Source organism: Pristiophorus japonicus, chromosome 18, assembly GCF_044704955.1.
Source record: "Pristiophorus japonicus isolate sPriJap1 chromosome 18, sPriJap1.hap1, whole genome shotgun sequence".
In the NCBI taxonomy this organism is placed as follows: Eukaryota; Metazoa; Chordata; class Chondrichthyes; family Pristiophoridae; genus Pristiophorus; species Pristiophorus japonicus.
This window is the reverse complement of record NC_091994.1, coordinates 113,453,698-113,471,582: the sequence shown is the minus strand read 5'-3', so window position 1 is coordinate 113,471,582 and position 17,885 is coordinate 113,453,698. Positions and strand designations below refer to the sequence as shown.

At 42.1% G+C, this 17,885-nt stretch overlaps 1 protein-coding gene across 3 annotated transcripts in view; it reads left to right on the top strand.

Annotated features, from left to right (window-relative positions):
* The window catches only part of cfap74 (cilia and flagella associated protein 74), a 224,664-nt gene that overhangs the window by 56,885 nt on the left and 149,894 nt on the right, over positions 1-17,885 (top strand). For 2 of the 3 annotated variants that reach the window (XM_070860623.1, XM_070860622.1), the window contains exons 6-10: positions 586-690; positions 5,233-5,406; positions 12,234-12,344; positions 13,712-13,814; positions 15,719-15,876. In XM_070860623.1, coding sequence (XP_070716724.1) covers positions 586-690; positions 5,233-5,406; positions 12,234-12,344; positions 13,712-13,814; positions 15,719-15,876 — 651 coding nt within the window. The other variant, XM_070860624.1, reaches the window with a different exon arrangement.

Genomic DNA, 17,885 nt, shown 5'->3' with positions numbered 1-17,885 from the left:
TCCAAAACTAAGGGCCATAAATGCAAGATAGTTATAATAAATCCAAAGAAAAATGTCTTTATTCAGAGAGTGGTTAGAATGTGGAATTTGTTACCACAGGGAGTGGTTGAGGCAAATAGCATGGATGCTTTCAAAAGGAAACTAGATGAGTACATGAGAGAGAAGGGAATAGAAAGATGGGCTGAAAGGCTGAGATGGGGCAGATGGAGTGGGAGAAGACTTGTGTGAATTCTAAACACCAGCACAGACTAGTTGGGCCGAATGGTCTTTTTCTGTGCTGTATATTCTATGTAATATATAGATATATATGTACCTATATATACATCCACCCTAATATCCCCTCTTTGACTCACTGTCACTTTTTGGCTGATTACACCCGGTGAAGTGCCTTGGAACATTTTGCTACGTTAAAAGTGCTATATAAATGCAAGTTGCTGTTTAATTAGTTCCACAAGAGAAAATGTTATAGGTGGAAAAATAGATAGTGAAAATGAGATGAAAGCAAAAATAAGGCATTTTTTGCCTTTAGACACAATAATTTTGCTCATTATTAATATTCATCATTTTTTCCTGATGTTCTACCAGTGTTGCTTTGTTTCGCCTACGGGCACAACACAGACGGCTGTGTGAAGAACTTCGAGGGGAAGAGGACCTTCAATCAAAAATTGCTTTGACATTGCAAGAGAATGAGTGAGTTGTGGGTTGAAAAGGGAACATAGGCGTCTGCAAATGCTTTCACTTTGTGATAGAAACAGCTTGTATTTTCTTAACTCTTTGTTGAGCGCACAGATGTATTGCCTATACAAGTGGCTAAAGAAACAAAGTAGATTGTGTATCCTTTCAGCTTTTCAGGGTGAGATTTTCCAGTGGTCAATTGTGGAGCAAAGGATTTAACAGCAGTGTGGTGCCTGCTGCCCCAGAACTGGTCCCAATGCCCCAAGAATCTGAAGCCCTCCCTCCTGCACCATACCGCAAGCCACGCATTGGTACTCTAGCTTCCTATTTCTACTCTCGCTGGTGCGTGGCACTGGGAGTAATTCAGAGATGACTACATTCGAGGTCCTACTTTTTAACTTCCTCCCTAGCTCCCGAAAGTCTGACTGTAGGACCTCCATACTTGCCCCTCTCTATGTCGTTGGTACCGACGTGTACCACGACTTCTGGCTCACTCCCTTCCCCCTGCAGAATATTCTGCACCCTCTCCGTGACAAAGAAAAACATTCCCATTAGCTGATGGTACAAGGACTAGGGGACACAGATTTAAGGCAAGAGATACAGAGGGGATGTGAGGAAGAACTTTTTAACGCAGCGAGTGGTAATGACCTGGAACTCGCTGCCGATGAGGGAGGTGGAAGCAGAGATGATCAATGATCTCAGAAAGGACATTGGATAGGCACTTGAGGCACATAAACTTGCAGGGCCACGGGGATAGAGCGGAGGAATGGGACTGACTGGATTGCTCCACAGAGAGCCGGCATGGACTCGATGGGCCGAATGGCCTCCTTCTGTGCCGTAATAATGATTCTATAATGCTGAAGACATCATATGCATAGTTGGCATGTGTGCCCACTCTGATCTAAAAACCATGGCTAATTTCACAATTTAAGCTCATAAATAGTCTACCTATGTAATTAAAATTAAGTGGCTTTGATCAGCCAAAATGACCCAATCAGACGACCAAAGTCATAGATGTTAGCAATTATTTTTTTTTAGTTAATCTGTTTATTCATGAAAATTTGTACCTAACCCTAACCCTAAATCTATAATGCATAAAATCATGTCAAATTAAGAGGGGCTACCTAAAGAGGAATAAACTTGTTTGGGCCACACACGTTGGCAACCCTGCAATGGTTAAATGCTCATTTTAACTTACTGTGCCATTCTTCTCTACTATAAATTTGCTACATTGAGACATTTTCTCATACCACACTTGCTATCTATCTATTATACAGGATCATATTTTTTTTTACAATGACAAGTAGTGGGTTTGACAACCTGTTTAACTGTTGTGTATTTGTCCATTGTCTTGGAGCCAAATATTGATATCAGCTCCATGACTCAATGTAGGATTCGGGGGCTGTAATGACTTCATGAATTTAATGACTTGCTGGCAGTCGGCTGAGTTTGAAGAAAGGCAGCTAAAATTTGAACTGGAACCAGTGCATTTCCCAGTAAGTCTTGCGTGTGGAAAATGCAATTAGCTTCTTGATATTAATCACCCATGCTGAAATATCTTCTTCGGTATCCACAGCAAAGCGATGGAGATTTTAAACACATTTTCAGCCATGGCATATGGAGAGCTCTGCTGGTTGAAAGTCTAAAATCTCCAGTTAATCGACAAATGTAAAGCACGTGATCCCAACCTTGCTGCCTCATTTCTCCACATGTATATTGTGGTACAAAAACTATTGCCATCACTGCCAGCAGAGAGTGGGAGAATAACCTTGTTGATTGCCTTTTTTCTCTTCGCACTGTGTATGTCTTCTGTTTACATATTTTACCCTGCTGCCTGATAAATGTAGGTAGAACACGAGAACAAATGAACAGATAAATCCTAAAACTGAAAATAAACTTCAAATCTAGAATTTAAGAGTTTTACCCTATGCGCGTTTCTACTTTATATTTTCACTTTAGGCTATTTATACCTAAATATTTTTAGAACTATGCTTTAAGGCTCTATTAGTTATGATGGCATTTGGTTTGCTAGCCTAAAAGTTCAGCTTTTAAACACTAAATTAATCATTGTATTAATTTAACCGGATCATAGCAGAGAGTCGGCATAAACGGGTCCTTTTCAGAATGGCAGGCAGTGACTAGTGGAGTGCCGCAGGGCTCAGTGCTGGGACCCCAGCTCTTTGCAATATACATCAATAATTTGGATGAAGGAGTTGAGTGCAATATCTCCAAGTTTGCAGATGACACTAAACTGGGTGGCGGTGTGAGCTGTGAGGGGGACGCTAAGAGGCTGCAGGGTGACTTAGACAGGTTAGGTGAGTGGACAAATGCATGGCAGATGCAGTATAATGTGGATAAATGTGAGGTTATCCACTTTGGGGGCAAAAATGTGAGGACAGAATAGTATCTGAATAGTGGCAGATTATTAAAAGGGGAGGTGCAACGAGACCTGGGTGTCATAGTTCATCAGTCATTGAAAGTTGGCATACAGGTACAGCAGGCGGTGAAGAAGGCAAATGGTATGTTGACCTTCATAGCTAGGGGATTTGAGTATAGGAGCGGGGAGGTCTTACTGCAGTTGTACAAGGCCTTGGTGAGGCCTCACCTGGAATATTGTGTTCAGTTTTGGTCTCCTAATCTGAGGAAGGACGTTCTTGCTATTGAGGGAGTGCAGCGAAGGTTCACCAGACTGATTCCTGGGATGGCTGGACTGACATATGAGGAGAGACTGGATCAACTGGGCCTTTATACATTGGAGTTTAGAAGGATGAGAGGGGATCTCATAGAAACATATAAGATCCTGACGGGACTGGACAGGTTAGATGCAGGTAGATTGTTCCCGATGTTGGGGAAGTCCAGAACCAGGGGACACCGTCTTAGGATAAGGGGTAGGCCATTTAGGACTGAGATGAGGAGAAACTTCTTCACTCAGAGAGTTGTTAACCTGTGGAATTCCCTGCCGTAGAGAGTTGTTGATGCCAGTTCATTGGATATATTCAAGAGGGAGTTAGATATGGCTAAGGGGATCAAGAGGTATGGCGAGAAAGCAGGAAAGGGGTACTGAAGGAATGATCAGCCTATCGAATGGTGGTGCAGGCTCGAAGGCTTGAAGGGCCGACTGGCCTACTCCTACACCTATTTCTATGTTTCTATGTTTACATTTCAGTGTTTTGTTTACTTGTCCCACTTAATGGGCCCAAATTTGCCCAGGAGTTGCTCTGTTTTTTTTGGAGCAACTTGATTTTTCTGGAGTATCTTAAAAATCCCCATTCTGCACATTTAATTTAGGTGAGTTAATTAGGATTATTTTTTAGTTTAGTTTTTTTTTCAAAAGAGGACATTACCAGCCACCTATGCCTGTTTTGGCCATTTAAACCAGTTTGGACGGCTAATAATTGCTCCAAACTAACTTAGGCCAGCGTATGTGGCCACTTGTGGCTGCACAGAAAACTCTTGCGGAGAGTTAAGAAATCAGCGCAGTACGTTCTAAAGTAAAAGCACTAAACAAAGCACAAAAATATGCATTCAATAACAAATAAAAAATACAAGGAAGCTGAGAGGACCTGCACCTAGCACCAAGACTTACAAAGCACTAAACAAAGCACAAAAAGTAATAAGCAATTAATTAACAAATAAAAAATAGTAGGAACCCTGCACCTAAAGCACCAAGACCAAAGTAATAAGCAATCAATCAATCAATAACTAATAAAAGATAGAAATCCTACCAAAACACGGCCCGGGAAGGCAGCGGGCTGCCAATGAGGGAGCCCATTTGGCCAGGGATGGGGCGGCATGCTTCGGGCCCCTCCCACACAGCCTGCAGCACTCTCACAGATTCTGGGGGCGCGGAGCTATTGTGCATGCGCGCACACTCTAGTGCGCATGTGCAGAAGTCCCGGCACTGCACCACCATCGAGGAAAGGCTGGGGAGCGGCCAAGCTCGCCCTGAAGATTTTTGCCGTCTTTGGAGTTCTACAAAAGTGGCGCACCTCTGGTGAGTACGCCAGAAATCTGTACTGGCTAAATTTGGGCCCTATATTTCTGGTATTTACAGTGTACTTCTGTGGAATTCTCTGCCCAAGGAAGCAGTTGAGGCTAGCTCATTGAATGTATTCAAGTCACAGATAGATAGATTTTTAACCAATAAGGGAATTAAGGGTTACGGGGAGCGGGCGGGTAAGTGGAGCTGAGTCCACGGCCACATCAGCCATGATCTTGTTGAATGGCGGAGCAGGCTTAAGGGGCTAGATGGCCTACTCCTGTTCCTAATTCTTATGTTCTTATGTACTTGTTTTTTTACAGTAAGCTTGGTGACAACACGGAAGCTGAATACTTAACTATTTACACTGGCACTACTTTTATTTAAGTGGTGTATATCTACCACAGATGAATGCTACAGAATGCTTCCCTTTTGAAAGAGAAAAAACCCCAAAATACTGCGGATGCTGGAAATCTGAAATAAAAACAGATATTTCCAGCATTTTCTGGTTCTTTTTTGAATGTTAATAAAGTTTTTTTCGGAGCTGGATTTCACTCTTTCTTTCCCCCCCATTTCAGACGTGAACTGTTTAAAGTTGAACTTGAACATGCAAAATTAATGCGACTTCACGAAGAGCGCAAGAAGGATGAAGAGGACCATGAGGCGCAACGCTTACTAGAGGCAAAACAAAGACTGGAAGCCAAAGAGGCGGCTGTTGTACAAGCAGGGAGAAGGAAAAAAGCTACCAAGAAGTTAGTGGAACTTAAACCCAGCAATTTACTTTAGCCACTGTTTAAACAGATTGCAAACAGTACTGTTGCAGTCCTGCCTTTCAGTGATAGAATTCTCACTGTTGACGTCAACTTTCGAAACCTCTCATTAATGGCTGAACTGCAAAATAACATTTGAAGTAAGAGAAAACTGCAGTCATATATTAGCTACTTAGCGATGTTTGCTCTGTATTTTACCAAAGTTTTTGTACTATTTGTTGAGATATTTTGTGCTGTTAGTGAATAGAACAATTTCAACTTATTAATTTAGTATTGGCCAGAAGCATTTCCAGTAGAGATTTAAAAAATGAGCAAATACTGGAAGTCTGAAATAAAAACCGGATGTTGAAAATACAGAGCGTGTCGACCAGCATCTGAAAAGGGAAAGGACAAGTAGTTCCTTCACCAGATATTGTTCCTGAAACTTGGGCTGAACTAGGTTGTGAACATGGGAACAGTAGGAGTCCACTTGCCATTTAATTAGAGCGTGGCTGACCTAGACCTCAAATCCATTTCCCCGCCTTTATTCCATATCCCTTGACATTCTTACTGATCTCAGTCTTGAAATTTTCAATTGACCCAGCATCCACAGCCTTTTTGGGGAAGAGAGTTCCAGATTTCCATGACCATTTACGTAGGAAAATGCTTCCTAATTTCACTCCTAAATGGTCTATCTCCAATTTTATTATGCTCTTGTTCTGGATTCCCACACCGCAGGAAATAGTTTCTCTGTATCTACACTATCGAATTCCTTTATCATTTTGATCACCCCTTAACCTTCTAAATTTGAAGAAATACAAGCCAAGTTCATCTAACCTGTCCTCATAATTTAACCCTTTAAGCCCTGGTATCATTCTGGTGCATCTGTGCTGCACCCCCTTCCAAAGCCACTATACCTTTCCTGAGGTTTGGCGCAGATAACAGAAGTACTACAGATGGGGTCTGACCAAGGCTCTTCACAACTGAAGCATCACTTTATTATCTTTTAATTCCACCCCCTCTGAGATATAGGCCAACATTGCAGTAGCCTTTTTGGATACTGTTTGTACCTGTACGGTAGCTTTTTAGTGATTTGTGTACATGGACACCTAAATCCTTTTGCTTTCCACAGCTCACAGCTCATAGGTGAATAAATTAAGTGCACAGATAGCTGTTAACGGATATGATGTAATTAGGATTATGGCTCCAGGGTGACCAAGGCTGGGAACTCAACATCCAGGGATATTCAACATTCAGAAAAGGATAGACAGAAAGGAAAAGGAGGTGGGGTAGCGATGCTGGTTAAAGAGGAGCCTAACACAATAGTAAGGAAGGGCATTAGCTTGGATGATGTGGAATCTGTATGGGTGGAGCTGTGGAGCATCAAAGGGCAGAAAACGCTAGTGGGAGTTGTGTACAGACCACCAAACAGTAGTAGTGAGGTTGGGGATAGCATCAAACAGGAAAGTAGGGATGCTTGCAATAAAGGTACAGCAGTTATCATGGGTGACTTTAATCTGCATATAGATTGAGCTAACCAAACTGGTAGCAATACAGTGGAGGAGGATTTCCTGGAGTGTATAATGGATGTTTTTCTAGACCAATATGTTGAGGAACCAACTAGAGAGCTGGCCATTCTAGACTGGGTGTTGTGTAATGAGAGAGGATTAAGTAGCAATCTTGTTGTGCGAGGCCCCTTGGGGAAGAGTGACCATAATTTGGTAGAATTCTTCATTAAGATGGAGAGTGATACAGTTAACTCAGAGACTAGGGTCCTGAACTTAAAGAAAGCTAACTTCGACGGTATGAGACGTGAATTGGCTGGGATAGACTACCGAATGATACTTAAAGGATTGACTGTGGATAGGCAATGGCAGACATTTAAAGATCATATGGATGAACTTCAACAATTGTACATCCCTGTCTGGCGTAAAAATAAAACGGGGAAGGTGGCTCAACCGTGACTAACAAGGGAAATTAGGGATAGTGTTAAAACCAAGGAAGAGGCACATAAATTGGCCAGAAAAAGCAGCAAACCTGAGGACTGGGAGAAATTTAGAATTCAGCAGAGGAGGACAAAGGGTTTCATTAGGAGGGGGAAAATAGAGTATGAGAGTAAGCTTGCAGGGAACATAAAAACTGACTGCAAAAGCTTCTATAGATATGTGAAGAGAAGTCAGAATTAGGTGAATTTATAATGGGGAACAAAGAAATGAACAAATACTTTGGATCTGTCTTCACTAAGGAAGACACAAATAACCTTCCGGAAATACTAGGGGACCGAGGATCTAGTGAGAAGGAGGAACTGAAGGAAATCCTTATAGTCAGGAAATTGTGTTAGGGAAATTGATGGGTTTGAAGGCCAATAAAGCCCCAGGGCCTGATAGTCTGCATCTCAGAGTACTTAAGGAAGTGGCCCTAAAAATAGTGGATGCATTGGTGGTCATTTTCTAACATTCTATAGACTCTGGATCAGTTCCTATGGATTGGAGGGTAGCTAATGTAACCCTACTTTTTAAAAAAGGAGGGCGAGAGAAAACAGGGAATTATAGACCAGTTAGCCTGACATCAGTAGTGGGGAAAATGTTGGAATCAATTATTAAAGATGAAACAGCAGCACATTTGGAAAGCATAGAAACATAGAAAATAGGTGCAGGAGCAGGCCATTCAGCCCTTCTAGCCTGCACCGCCATTCAATGAGTTCATGGCTGAACATGAAACTTCAGTACCCCCTTCCTGCTTTCTCGCCATACCCCTTGATCCCCCGAGTAGTAAGGACTTCATCTAACTCCCTTTTGAATATATTTAGTGAATTGGCCTCAACTACTTTCTGTGGTAGAGAATTCCACAGGTTCACCACTCTCTGGGTGAAGAAGTTTCTCCTCATCTCGGTCCTAAATGGCTTACCCCTTATCCTTAGACTGTGACCCCTGGTTCTGGACTTCCCCAACATTGGGAACATTCTTCCTGCATCTAACCTGTCTAAACCCGTCAGAATTTGAAATGTTTCTATGAGGTCCCCTCTCATTCTTCTGAACTCCAGTGAATATAAGCCCAGTTGATCCAGTCTTTCTTGATAGGTTGGTCCCACCATCCCGGGAATCAGTCTGGTGAATCTTCGCTGCACTCCCTCAATAGCAAGAATGTCCTTCCTCAAGTTAGGAGACCAAAACTGTACATAATACTCCAGGTGTGGCCTCACCAAGGCCCTGTACAACTGTAGCAACACCTCCCTGCCCCTGTATTCAAATCCCCTCGCTATGAAGGCCAACATGCCATTTGCTTTCTTAACCGCCTGCTGTACCTGCATGCCAACCTTCAATGACTGATGTACCATGACACCCAAGTCTCGTTGCACCTTCCCTTTTCCTAATCTGTCACCATTCAGATAATAGTCTGTCTCTCTTTTTTTACCACCAAAGTGGATAACCTCACATTTATCCACATTATACTTCATCTGCCATTCATTTGCCCACTCACCTAACCTATCCAAGTCACTCTGCAGCCTCATAGCATCCTCCTCGCAGCTCACACTGCCACCCAACTTAGTGTCATCCGCAAATTTGGAGATACTACATTTAATCCCCTCGTCTAAATCATTAATGTACAATGTAAACAGCTGGGGCCCCAGCACAGAATCTTGCGGTACCCCACTAGTCACTGCCTGCCATTGTGAAAAGGACCCATTTACTCCTACTCTTTGCTTCCTGTCTGGCAGTGACAGGATCGGTCCAAGTCAGCATGGATTTATGAAAGAAAAATCATGCTTGACAAATCGTCTCGAATTTTTTGAGGATGTAACTAGTAGAGTGGACAAGGGAGAACCAGTGGCTGTGGTGTATTTCGACTTTCAAAAGGCTTTTGACAAGTTCCCACACAAGAGATTAGTGTGCAGAATTAAAGCACATGGTATTGGGGGTAATGTATTGACATGGATAGAAAACTGGTTGGCAGACGGGAAGCAAAGAGTAGGAATAAACTAATCCTTTTCAGAATTGCAGGCAGTGACTAGAGGGGTACCGCAAGGTTCAGTGCTGGGACCATAGCTATTTACAATATACATTAATGATTTAGACGAAGGAATTGAATGTAATATCTCCAAATTTGCAGATGACACTAAGCTAGATGACAGTGTGAGCTGTGAGGAGGATGCTAAGAGGCTGCAGGGTGACTTGGACAGGTTAGGTGAGTGGGCAAATGCATGGCAGATGCAGTATAATTTAGATAAATGTGAAGTTATCCACTTTGGTGGCAAAAACAGGAAGGCAGAATATTATCTGAATGGTGACAGATTAGGAAAAAGGGAGGTGCAACGAGACCTGGGTGTCATGGTACATCAGTCATTGAAGGTTGGCATGCAGGTGCAGCAGGCGGTGAAGAAGGCAAATGGCATGTTGGCCTTCATAGCGAGAGGATTTGAGTATAGGAGCAGGGAGGTCTTACTACAGTTGTACAGGGCCTTGGTGAGGCCACATTGAATATTGTGTACAGTTTTGGTCTCCTATTCTGAGGAAGGACATCCTTGCTATTGAGGGAGTGCAGCGAAGGTTCACCAGACTGATTCCCGGGATGGCAGGACTGACATATTAAGAAAGACCGGATCGACTAGGTTTATATTCACTGGAATTTAGAAGAATGAGAGGGGATCTCATAGAAACATATAAAATTCTGACGGGATTGGACAGGTTAGTTGCAGGAAGAATGTTCCCGATGTTGGGGAAGTCCAGAACCAGGGGTCACAATCTAAGGATAAGGGGTAAGACATTTAGAACCAAGATGAGAAGAAACTTCTTCACTCAGAGAATTGTGAACCTGTGGAATTCTCTACCACAGAGTTGAGGCCAGTTCGTTAGATATATTGAAAAGGGAGTTAGATGTGGCCCTTGCGGCTAAAGGGATCAAGGGATATGGAGAGAAAGCAGGAAAGGGGCACTGAGGGAATGATCAGCCATGATCTTATTGAATGGTGGTGCAGGCTCGAAGGGCCAAATGACCTACTCCTATACCTATTTTCTAAGTTTCTATGTTTCTCACCATTAAGAAAATAATCAATTTTTCTATCTCGGATCCAAAGTGGATGACTGCACACTTCCTCACATTGAACTCTATCTGCCATAGTTTTGCCCACTCGCTTAGTCTATTTATGTCCCTTTGTAACTTCTTGCTCCCTGGCATAAGTTAAGTGGTTGGGTGGATCCGGAAAGGAGGTCGAAATCCCATGGCAGGAGAGGCCCAGTGTTTCCTTGCGGGGCCCGGAAGAGCACTGGAAAGCGCCCGACCGCCATTTTAATCACCATTTCATGGGTCCTAACTAAAATGAGATTCGGTAGTCTCGTGGGAACATAGAAACATAGAAAATAGGTGCAGGAGCAGGCCATTCGGCCCTTCGAGCCTGCACCACCATTCAATAAGATCATGGCTGATCATTCCCTCAGCATCCCTTTCCTGCTTTCTCTCCATACCCCTTGATCCTCTTAGCCATAAGGGCCATATCTAACTCCCTCTTGAATATATCCAATGAACTGGTGGGTATGACCCATATATATCTGATGTGATTTTCCAGTTGTATACTGTTGGTAAGGAAATCTCAATAGGACTGTTAAGTTGCCAACACAATACTTCCATGTCACACAAACTGAAAATGAGTACCCCCGTTATTAAACCCAGGAGTACTGTTCATCAGGCTGCCCTGCAGTGAATGCAATTGATGGGGCTATAATATAAATATGGTCTGTCTAAAGTCAGTATTAAATTTTGTAATGTTTAAAGGAGAATTCTGTTGGGGAGGAAAGTACGTGCCTCCCTTTGTTCTGAACAGATTCATATCTCTCAAGAATAATCATGAGTTGAAGGCTTCCTTCATTGAGCCCAGGAGGTTACAGGTTAATGCAAGTGGATGTACTCACAAGGAACGCTCACCACCTGCAGTTATCTGTTTACTGGCTAAATCAGGAAATATTTCTATTTTCAAAGTAGTTTTGTTGCCTTTCCAGCTAAACTCAGCAAGAACTGCTTTAAATAAAAATCCTTCCTCTGTCTGTAAACAGACGCTCCATGCAGCACCTGATGAGAATCCTCTACCAGTGGTAGGAAGAGGACATCTGCTTACACAAAATGCCAGCCTTCTGTGATCTATGGATGAGTACTTCAACTAACGATCATTCTTTGAAAGTAGATGTTTGTTCAAAATGAAACAATGAGGCACCCAAATTGATCAAAGATGTTACATTAGCAGTTCCCTTTAATTAATCCATTTAATAAATATTGGGGGTAATTTTAACTTTTACAGCCGAGCGAAAGTCAAGGGAGAGTAGCAAGCCTGTTTTACATTTCCCCTGATTTTCTTTTCCATGAAGTAAATCGGGCGAGGTATAAAGCACACAGCCAATTTGTCATCACTTGTTTTTTTTGCCCGTTAAAGTAAAAATTACTCCGCTATCTTTCGATGATTTGAAATAATTAATAGAGTTTTGTAAGGAATAATTATAATGTGTAGAAATAAAATGAGAACCATATTTAATTGATTTTTAGCTGTTTAGTTTATAATGCAATAAGCAGCTCTTAATGCTGATTTGGAAGAAAAATGAAAGAAGGGTAAAGCACAGATTGACAAAGAAAATACAATGCATTGGGAAAAGGAAAGGTATAACATGACTTTCAGAAAATGTGTGAGCTAAATATGCTTCTAAATAATATGTTGGTTTCAAGCCTTCATCGATTTGAAAGTTACTCTGCAGCGATTTTCAGCAATATAAATGGAGCTGGAGTATAGATGGAGTAGATAGATGAAGTTGAAATGCTGATATTTATTATCCTCTATTCATGGACAGGAAACCGATGAAAGATCTTGACGAACAAGAGCTGGAACGTAGAAAGGCAGCTGAAGATACTAAAAAATACAATCAAAAATCAGTGCAGTATCTGAAGAAATCTATGGCTCGGTAAAGCACATAAGTAAAACTATAAGGGCGAACTGGATCAAATAGCCCCTAAAAAGTGGAATTCTTATAAATATAAAAATTATTCTGTTAGAAGCCATTTTCCTTTTTGCCATACAAGAGGAAGGCAAGCAGTGAAATTAGGCAATTTTAAGCTGGGATTACTCTAATTTTATACTTCACCATTTCTGGCATCAGTCAGACAGGAGGTGCATAAGAGAAGTAAGAATAGAAACAAGTTTATTTTTATTGTTTCATCAAACCCATCACATGCTACTAACGCTCTGAATTCTCTATTGAACTTATGATCATAACCGATGTACAGGCATCCTGCAGTATCGTGCTGCATTCAACAATAGTCTCAGCTTAGTGGAGATGCAAGTTAATCCTCACCTTATCGAGCATAGATTTCACCAACATCTCCTCCCAGAGTGCTATCCAGTTCCCATTTGGCTCAGCAAATCACAGTTCTTTTGTTCTACCCATTTCTGCCGAGATCTCGGAGGGATCGTACTTAATAATGTGACATTTTTGTCACCATATTAGTAGATCAAGGCATTTCAAATCAATCATCTCAACTACTTGTAACCTTTGAGACCAAACCACTGGGTGTCCTAGTGTCCAGAATGAACATTGGTTCAGTCAATGACCAACTAACTGCATGCTGCTGTTGTAGCGGGATCATTTCTCCTTTCAGAAATCAGGAGGCGTCCTACAGTTTGGACTGACCGCAGAGATGTTGGCAGAGTATGGCCAAAATCTAGTGGTGGCAGGGCAAAAGGTTTAATAAGGAAAGACCAACAGAACGAGGTAGAGGACTTGCATTATTGATGAGCAATGGTTTAGCAGCAGAGGAGGGTAAGGTAAAACCATATGGATAGAAATGAGCAATGATAATGGTGGCGAATTATTCATTGGTAACTGCTATAGACTATCATGAAGAAGACTGATGGGGAGCTGATGGCACAGATAGGAAAGGGCTGTGGTACATTGTAATGTATCTATTGTAGGGGAATTCAAAATCCCAAATCAAGGACAGCCAGAGGCAGAGGTAAAAATACTAACACATTCACTGAGGTGGTTCAGTATTGTTTACTCATATAACATGTGAGGCAGTTTACTAAAGCAGGGGCTATGTTGGATCCACCAACACAGTAACCAGGAAGTTGGTGCGTCTCTGGGATCTAATGATCGTTATATTGTTGATTTAATAGTGGGTATATTTTCTAATCATCACTGCTGCTGGCAATGGTGCAGAGAGTAAATCAAACCCCAAGACATAACAAGTGCAATATAAATCGCTAGTTGTTACAAAAATAAACAAATAACATTTTGAGCATACTGTACTGTAATGTTTCTTCTTAATGTAGAGTTCGTCAAGAACAAGCTGAAAAAGAACAACAGTTAAGAGAAGACCTGGAGAAGAGGATGAAAATTATATTGTCACTGAAGAAGAACATTAGAATAAACCGAGTAAATATTGTATAGCTAATTGGATAAACAAATCAAAATTGCAACATTTTAATTTATTAACGAAAGTTAAATTGCAGATCTATCACTAAGCAAGATGATGTGGCAAGTTGCTGCCTCAATTCTCTCTAGCACTTTTCAGGGGTTGGGTTTTACTCACAGTTCCACACCCAAAGAGTTCCAACCTCACCTGGGCCACGAGAGTGAAAAGCAGGCATTTCCCACAGGGAGTAAAGGAAGTTTGCACATGGCCTTGTGGTGGAGAGGATTATAAAGCATTGATGGAGTTCTGGAACAGTTCAGATATTGATCAGAGGAATTGAAAGAAAAAGAAATAATAATGACTAAAAGTGGTTAAAAAAAAATGATTTAATGTAATTTTTGACTATATTGACAGTTGTATTATAATGCAAGATAAGTATTGTTTTCGCCTATATTCACATTCCATTAATGAGCTGTACATGCGCGAAATCCCAGAACTTGTGATCTGTCAACATTCGCCTTGTGTGATCTACCGCACTGACTCAAAAATAATTTTCACTGCTGTAGAATCGGGCTATTTGCCCAACTACTGCCCAGCGAATGCCCATGCAACTCTTATGCCTGGTAAAAGCAGGTGTTTGGCCTGCTTTCACCAGCTTAAAGGTTAATATAAATCTTAAATTAAAAATAAAAAAATCATGCACACACACTTCGGCCCCAATATTGGTGGCCTTCCCGCCTGCTGCCGCCGAGTTTTGCTGCTGTTTTCCTCTCCTTGCCATTTTCCACGGGCTGGAGCGGAGTACCGCCGCCGGCCAAGTAGCTTAAGTGGCCTCCCGCCCACCGAGCTGCCAGATTGGTGCGGGCGGGAGTCGGCACCAGCAGGGGGAAGGATCGCTGCGTGGAGACTGTTCTAACCCCGACGGTGGGTATGAAGAACGGGAAAAAAAAGGTTAGTGACCATATTTTAAAAATATTTTTTACAGCGACTTACTTGGATGTGGTCCCCTGAAGGTGTTCTGGTGTTTTTTTTGTTTGCCATGATATTTCTTTGCAGGTTTTCCACCCTCCCTGGGCCCGACTCCATCCTCAGCGGCACTTGGGCAGCAAGAGCCTTTACCGCCGAGATTGAGAGCTCCCGCCCACCTCTTTTAGAGAAATCTTCCAGGCAACGTACCGCCCGGTCTCTCGGTGGCACTTGGGCGGGCCTTGGCCTTCACCAATTTCGGCCCCTTAGTTTATGCAAATTTTGGCCCAGATTAAAATGTTTAAAATTATTTTTCAAAACATTTAATTTTTATTGTATGTGCTTTATTGAAGGACGTTTGATTAAATTTTAAAATGGGAACATTTATTTTTATTCCAGTTGTATAAATTATTTAATTATTTGGGGGTTCCTAATATGTTTATGGGAATTCTATTCATAAATGGAATCCCATAAGCATATTAGGAATCCTCCTTTCTGATTGGAGGACCGGGGCCCACGTGATCCCAGGGACACTTCTGAACCGCCTGCGTTCCTGGGACCCGCGAGCCTTAACACAGGCGTGCACCTGTAGGCCCTGGACCCAAATTCCCTGAAGCTCGGGAGCCAGCAGATAGGTGTGATTTCTCTATCGGGTCAGAGGTGTGCTCCGGAGGTATGCCTCCGACTGCAAATTGCAGCCTAATGTTTCAGGTCAATGACTTTTCATCGTGCCATAAGCAGACAAGACCATGCCATGGCATTCCACAGTGTGTGGCACACTGCAGTTCATCGACCTGAAACATTAACTCTGTTTCTCTCTTCACAGATGCTGCCTGACCTGCTGAGTATTTCCAACATTTTTCTGTTTGTATTCTAAGTACTCTAAGTTGCATGTTCTTCAGCTTTTACATTAAGAACTTGCTGCATAAAATGAAATGTCTTGCACATGTGCCAATAGGAAAACCTACGAATAGTGCAGGTGAGGAACAATGCCCGGGCTGCAGCAGAAAAGCAAAAGATGAAACTAGGAGAATCTGTGAGAGTCTTGGAAAGTGAAATTGCCACACGACATATGTTCCGCCAAAGGCTCCTGCGGGAATTTGAGAAAAAGAAACAGTGAGTACTTTTGAAATGAATGCTCCCTTTCCCACTTTACATGTATGTGAGATTTGCAATTCAGAATTTTACAGTAAAAATACAAATAGATAAATTATGGAAATAACACGTATGCATTTCAAAAGATTTAAATTCCTCACATAAATCAGTGTTTCTGTCGCCATCACTGTGTTGGTCAATTAGTTGGAGGCAGGACTCGCAGCAAATAGTGCATTTTACAGCAAACACAGTCTATTTACTCAGCAAACAGAGTCTGTTTAAACCACGCACTGCAGCAAACAGTCTAGAGGGACTATTTATAAAGAGTCTCTACGAACTACAGCAAACAGAACCCATGATCGAAACTATAGCAACGTCTCCCGATAATAGCAGGGGGATTTCTCCAGCACCATGCAGGAAGTGCAGGATAGTTACAGACAAATTCTGTGCGTAAAATCATTCCCAGTCCCTTGAAGCAGTGACAGGGGAATTACCCAATCATCTCCATTGGCCAGGTATATAGGTATCACTATATGTAGCCGGTATAAGTTGTCCCATGTATTGGACTACTTCCTTCCACATGCTCCATCCAAAAAAAAATAAAATAAAAATCTATGACCTATAAGAGATCAGTCATTGCAGCTCCTCAGAGAGCAAGAAATTTTATTTTAATATGCACTGTCCTACTGACAGTAGTGGGAGACTGGAACTCTGAGAAAGACTGGAGAATCTACAGTGTATAGTGGGACCAGGACACGGGCAGGTGAGTTCATCCCCCAGAGTAAGCCACAGTACCATCCTCCAATGACTTGGTATAAGGCCACCTTGATACTTTTAATCACCAATCCGTGACATAAATTTATGATTTCATTTGTGAATGCCCACAGTATTTTTTGGTTTAGAATGTTAAACCTTATACTTGCAAAGAGTAGAATTTTACGTGTAAACTGATAGGATTTGTATTCTTATACTGGCCGAAAGTTTCTTTTTTATAAATTAACTATATTGCATGCAGTGATTTTAATTAGACCTGTCTCAGGGTAGATTTCATGTTGGTGCCAATTCAGATGTAAGGCAATATCAACTCGCACTCAACCCACCCCATGTCACCAGTTTCATCCACTCTGTTCTGACTGCCTTTGAAATACTTGCACATATGGGCACACACTGGGTCTGACATATGAACAGTGTTTGGCATGCATACAAGTTCTGTGTATTTGTACTAAAAATATAGCCATGAAGCTCATCAACTGAGAGGCAGGAGTATTAATAGCATGCACTAATCTAAATAATGAGCCCAGATTGTAGCACTGAATCTTGGTATAATATTTGTTTCATGTGGGGTGCACAGGAATTTAGCACTATTTAAAACTCAATCGCACAAGAAGTTCTTGTGACACACTTGAATTCTTTCTTTTATCTTTTTTAGTTCCATTAGAGTCAGTATTTGCACCTCTTAAGTTTCGGTATGAATTGCACCAACACTGATGCGATAGAAGTTACCTCTCTCTGTTGGCTGTAAAGGGACAATTTCAATTAGTCCAAGCCATTCTCGTGAATGTGAACTTCATAGTGCAGATGTGGCCAGCAATTGTAGAGCGATCACACACTTGTGAAGTGAAGCACTTGCTCCAGAGTGAATCCACCCTCAGCTCCTGACAGACCGCATTGAGGAATTGGAGCTGAGGGTGGATTCACTCTGGAGCATCCACGATGCTGAGAATGACGTGAATAGCACGTTTAGTGAGTTGGTCTTACCGCAGGTGAAGGGTCCACAGCCAGCTAGGGAATGGAAGACCAGCAGGAAGAGCAGTGCAAGGAAGATAGTGCAGGGGTCCCCTGCGGTCATCCCTCTGCAAAACAGATACACCATTGTGAGTACTGTTGAGGGGGATGACTCATCAGGGGAGGGCAGCAGCAGCCAAGTTCATGGCACCGTGGCTGACTCTGCTGCACAGGAGGGCAGGAAAAAGAGTGGGAGAGCGATAGTGATAGGGGATTCGATTGTAAGGGGAATAGATAGGCGTTTC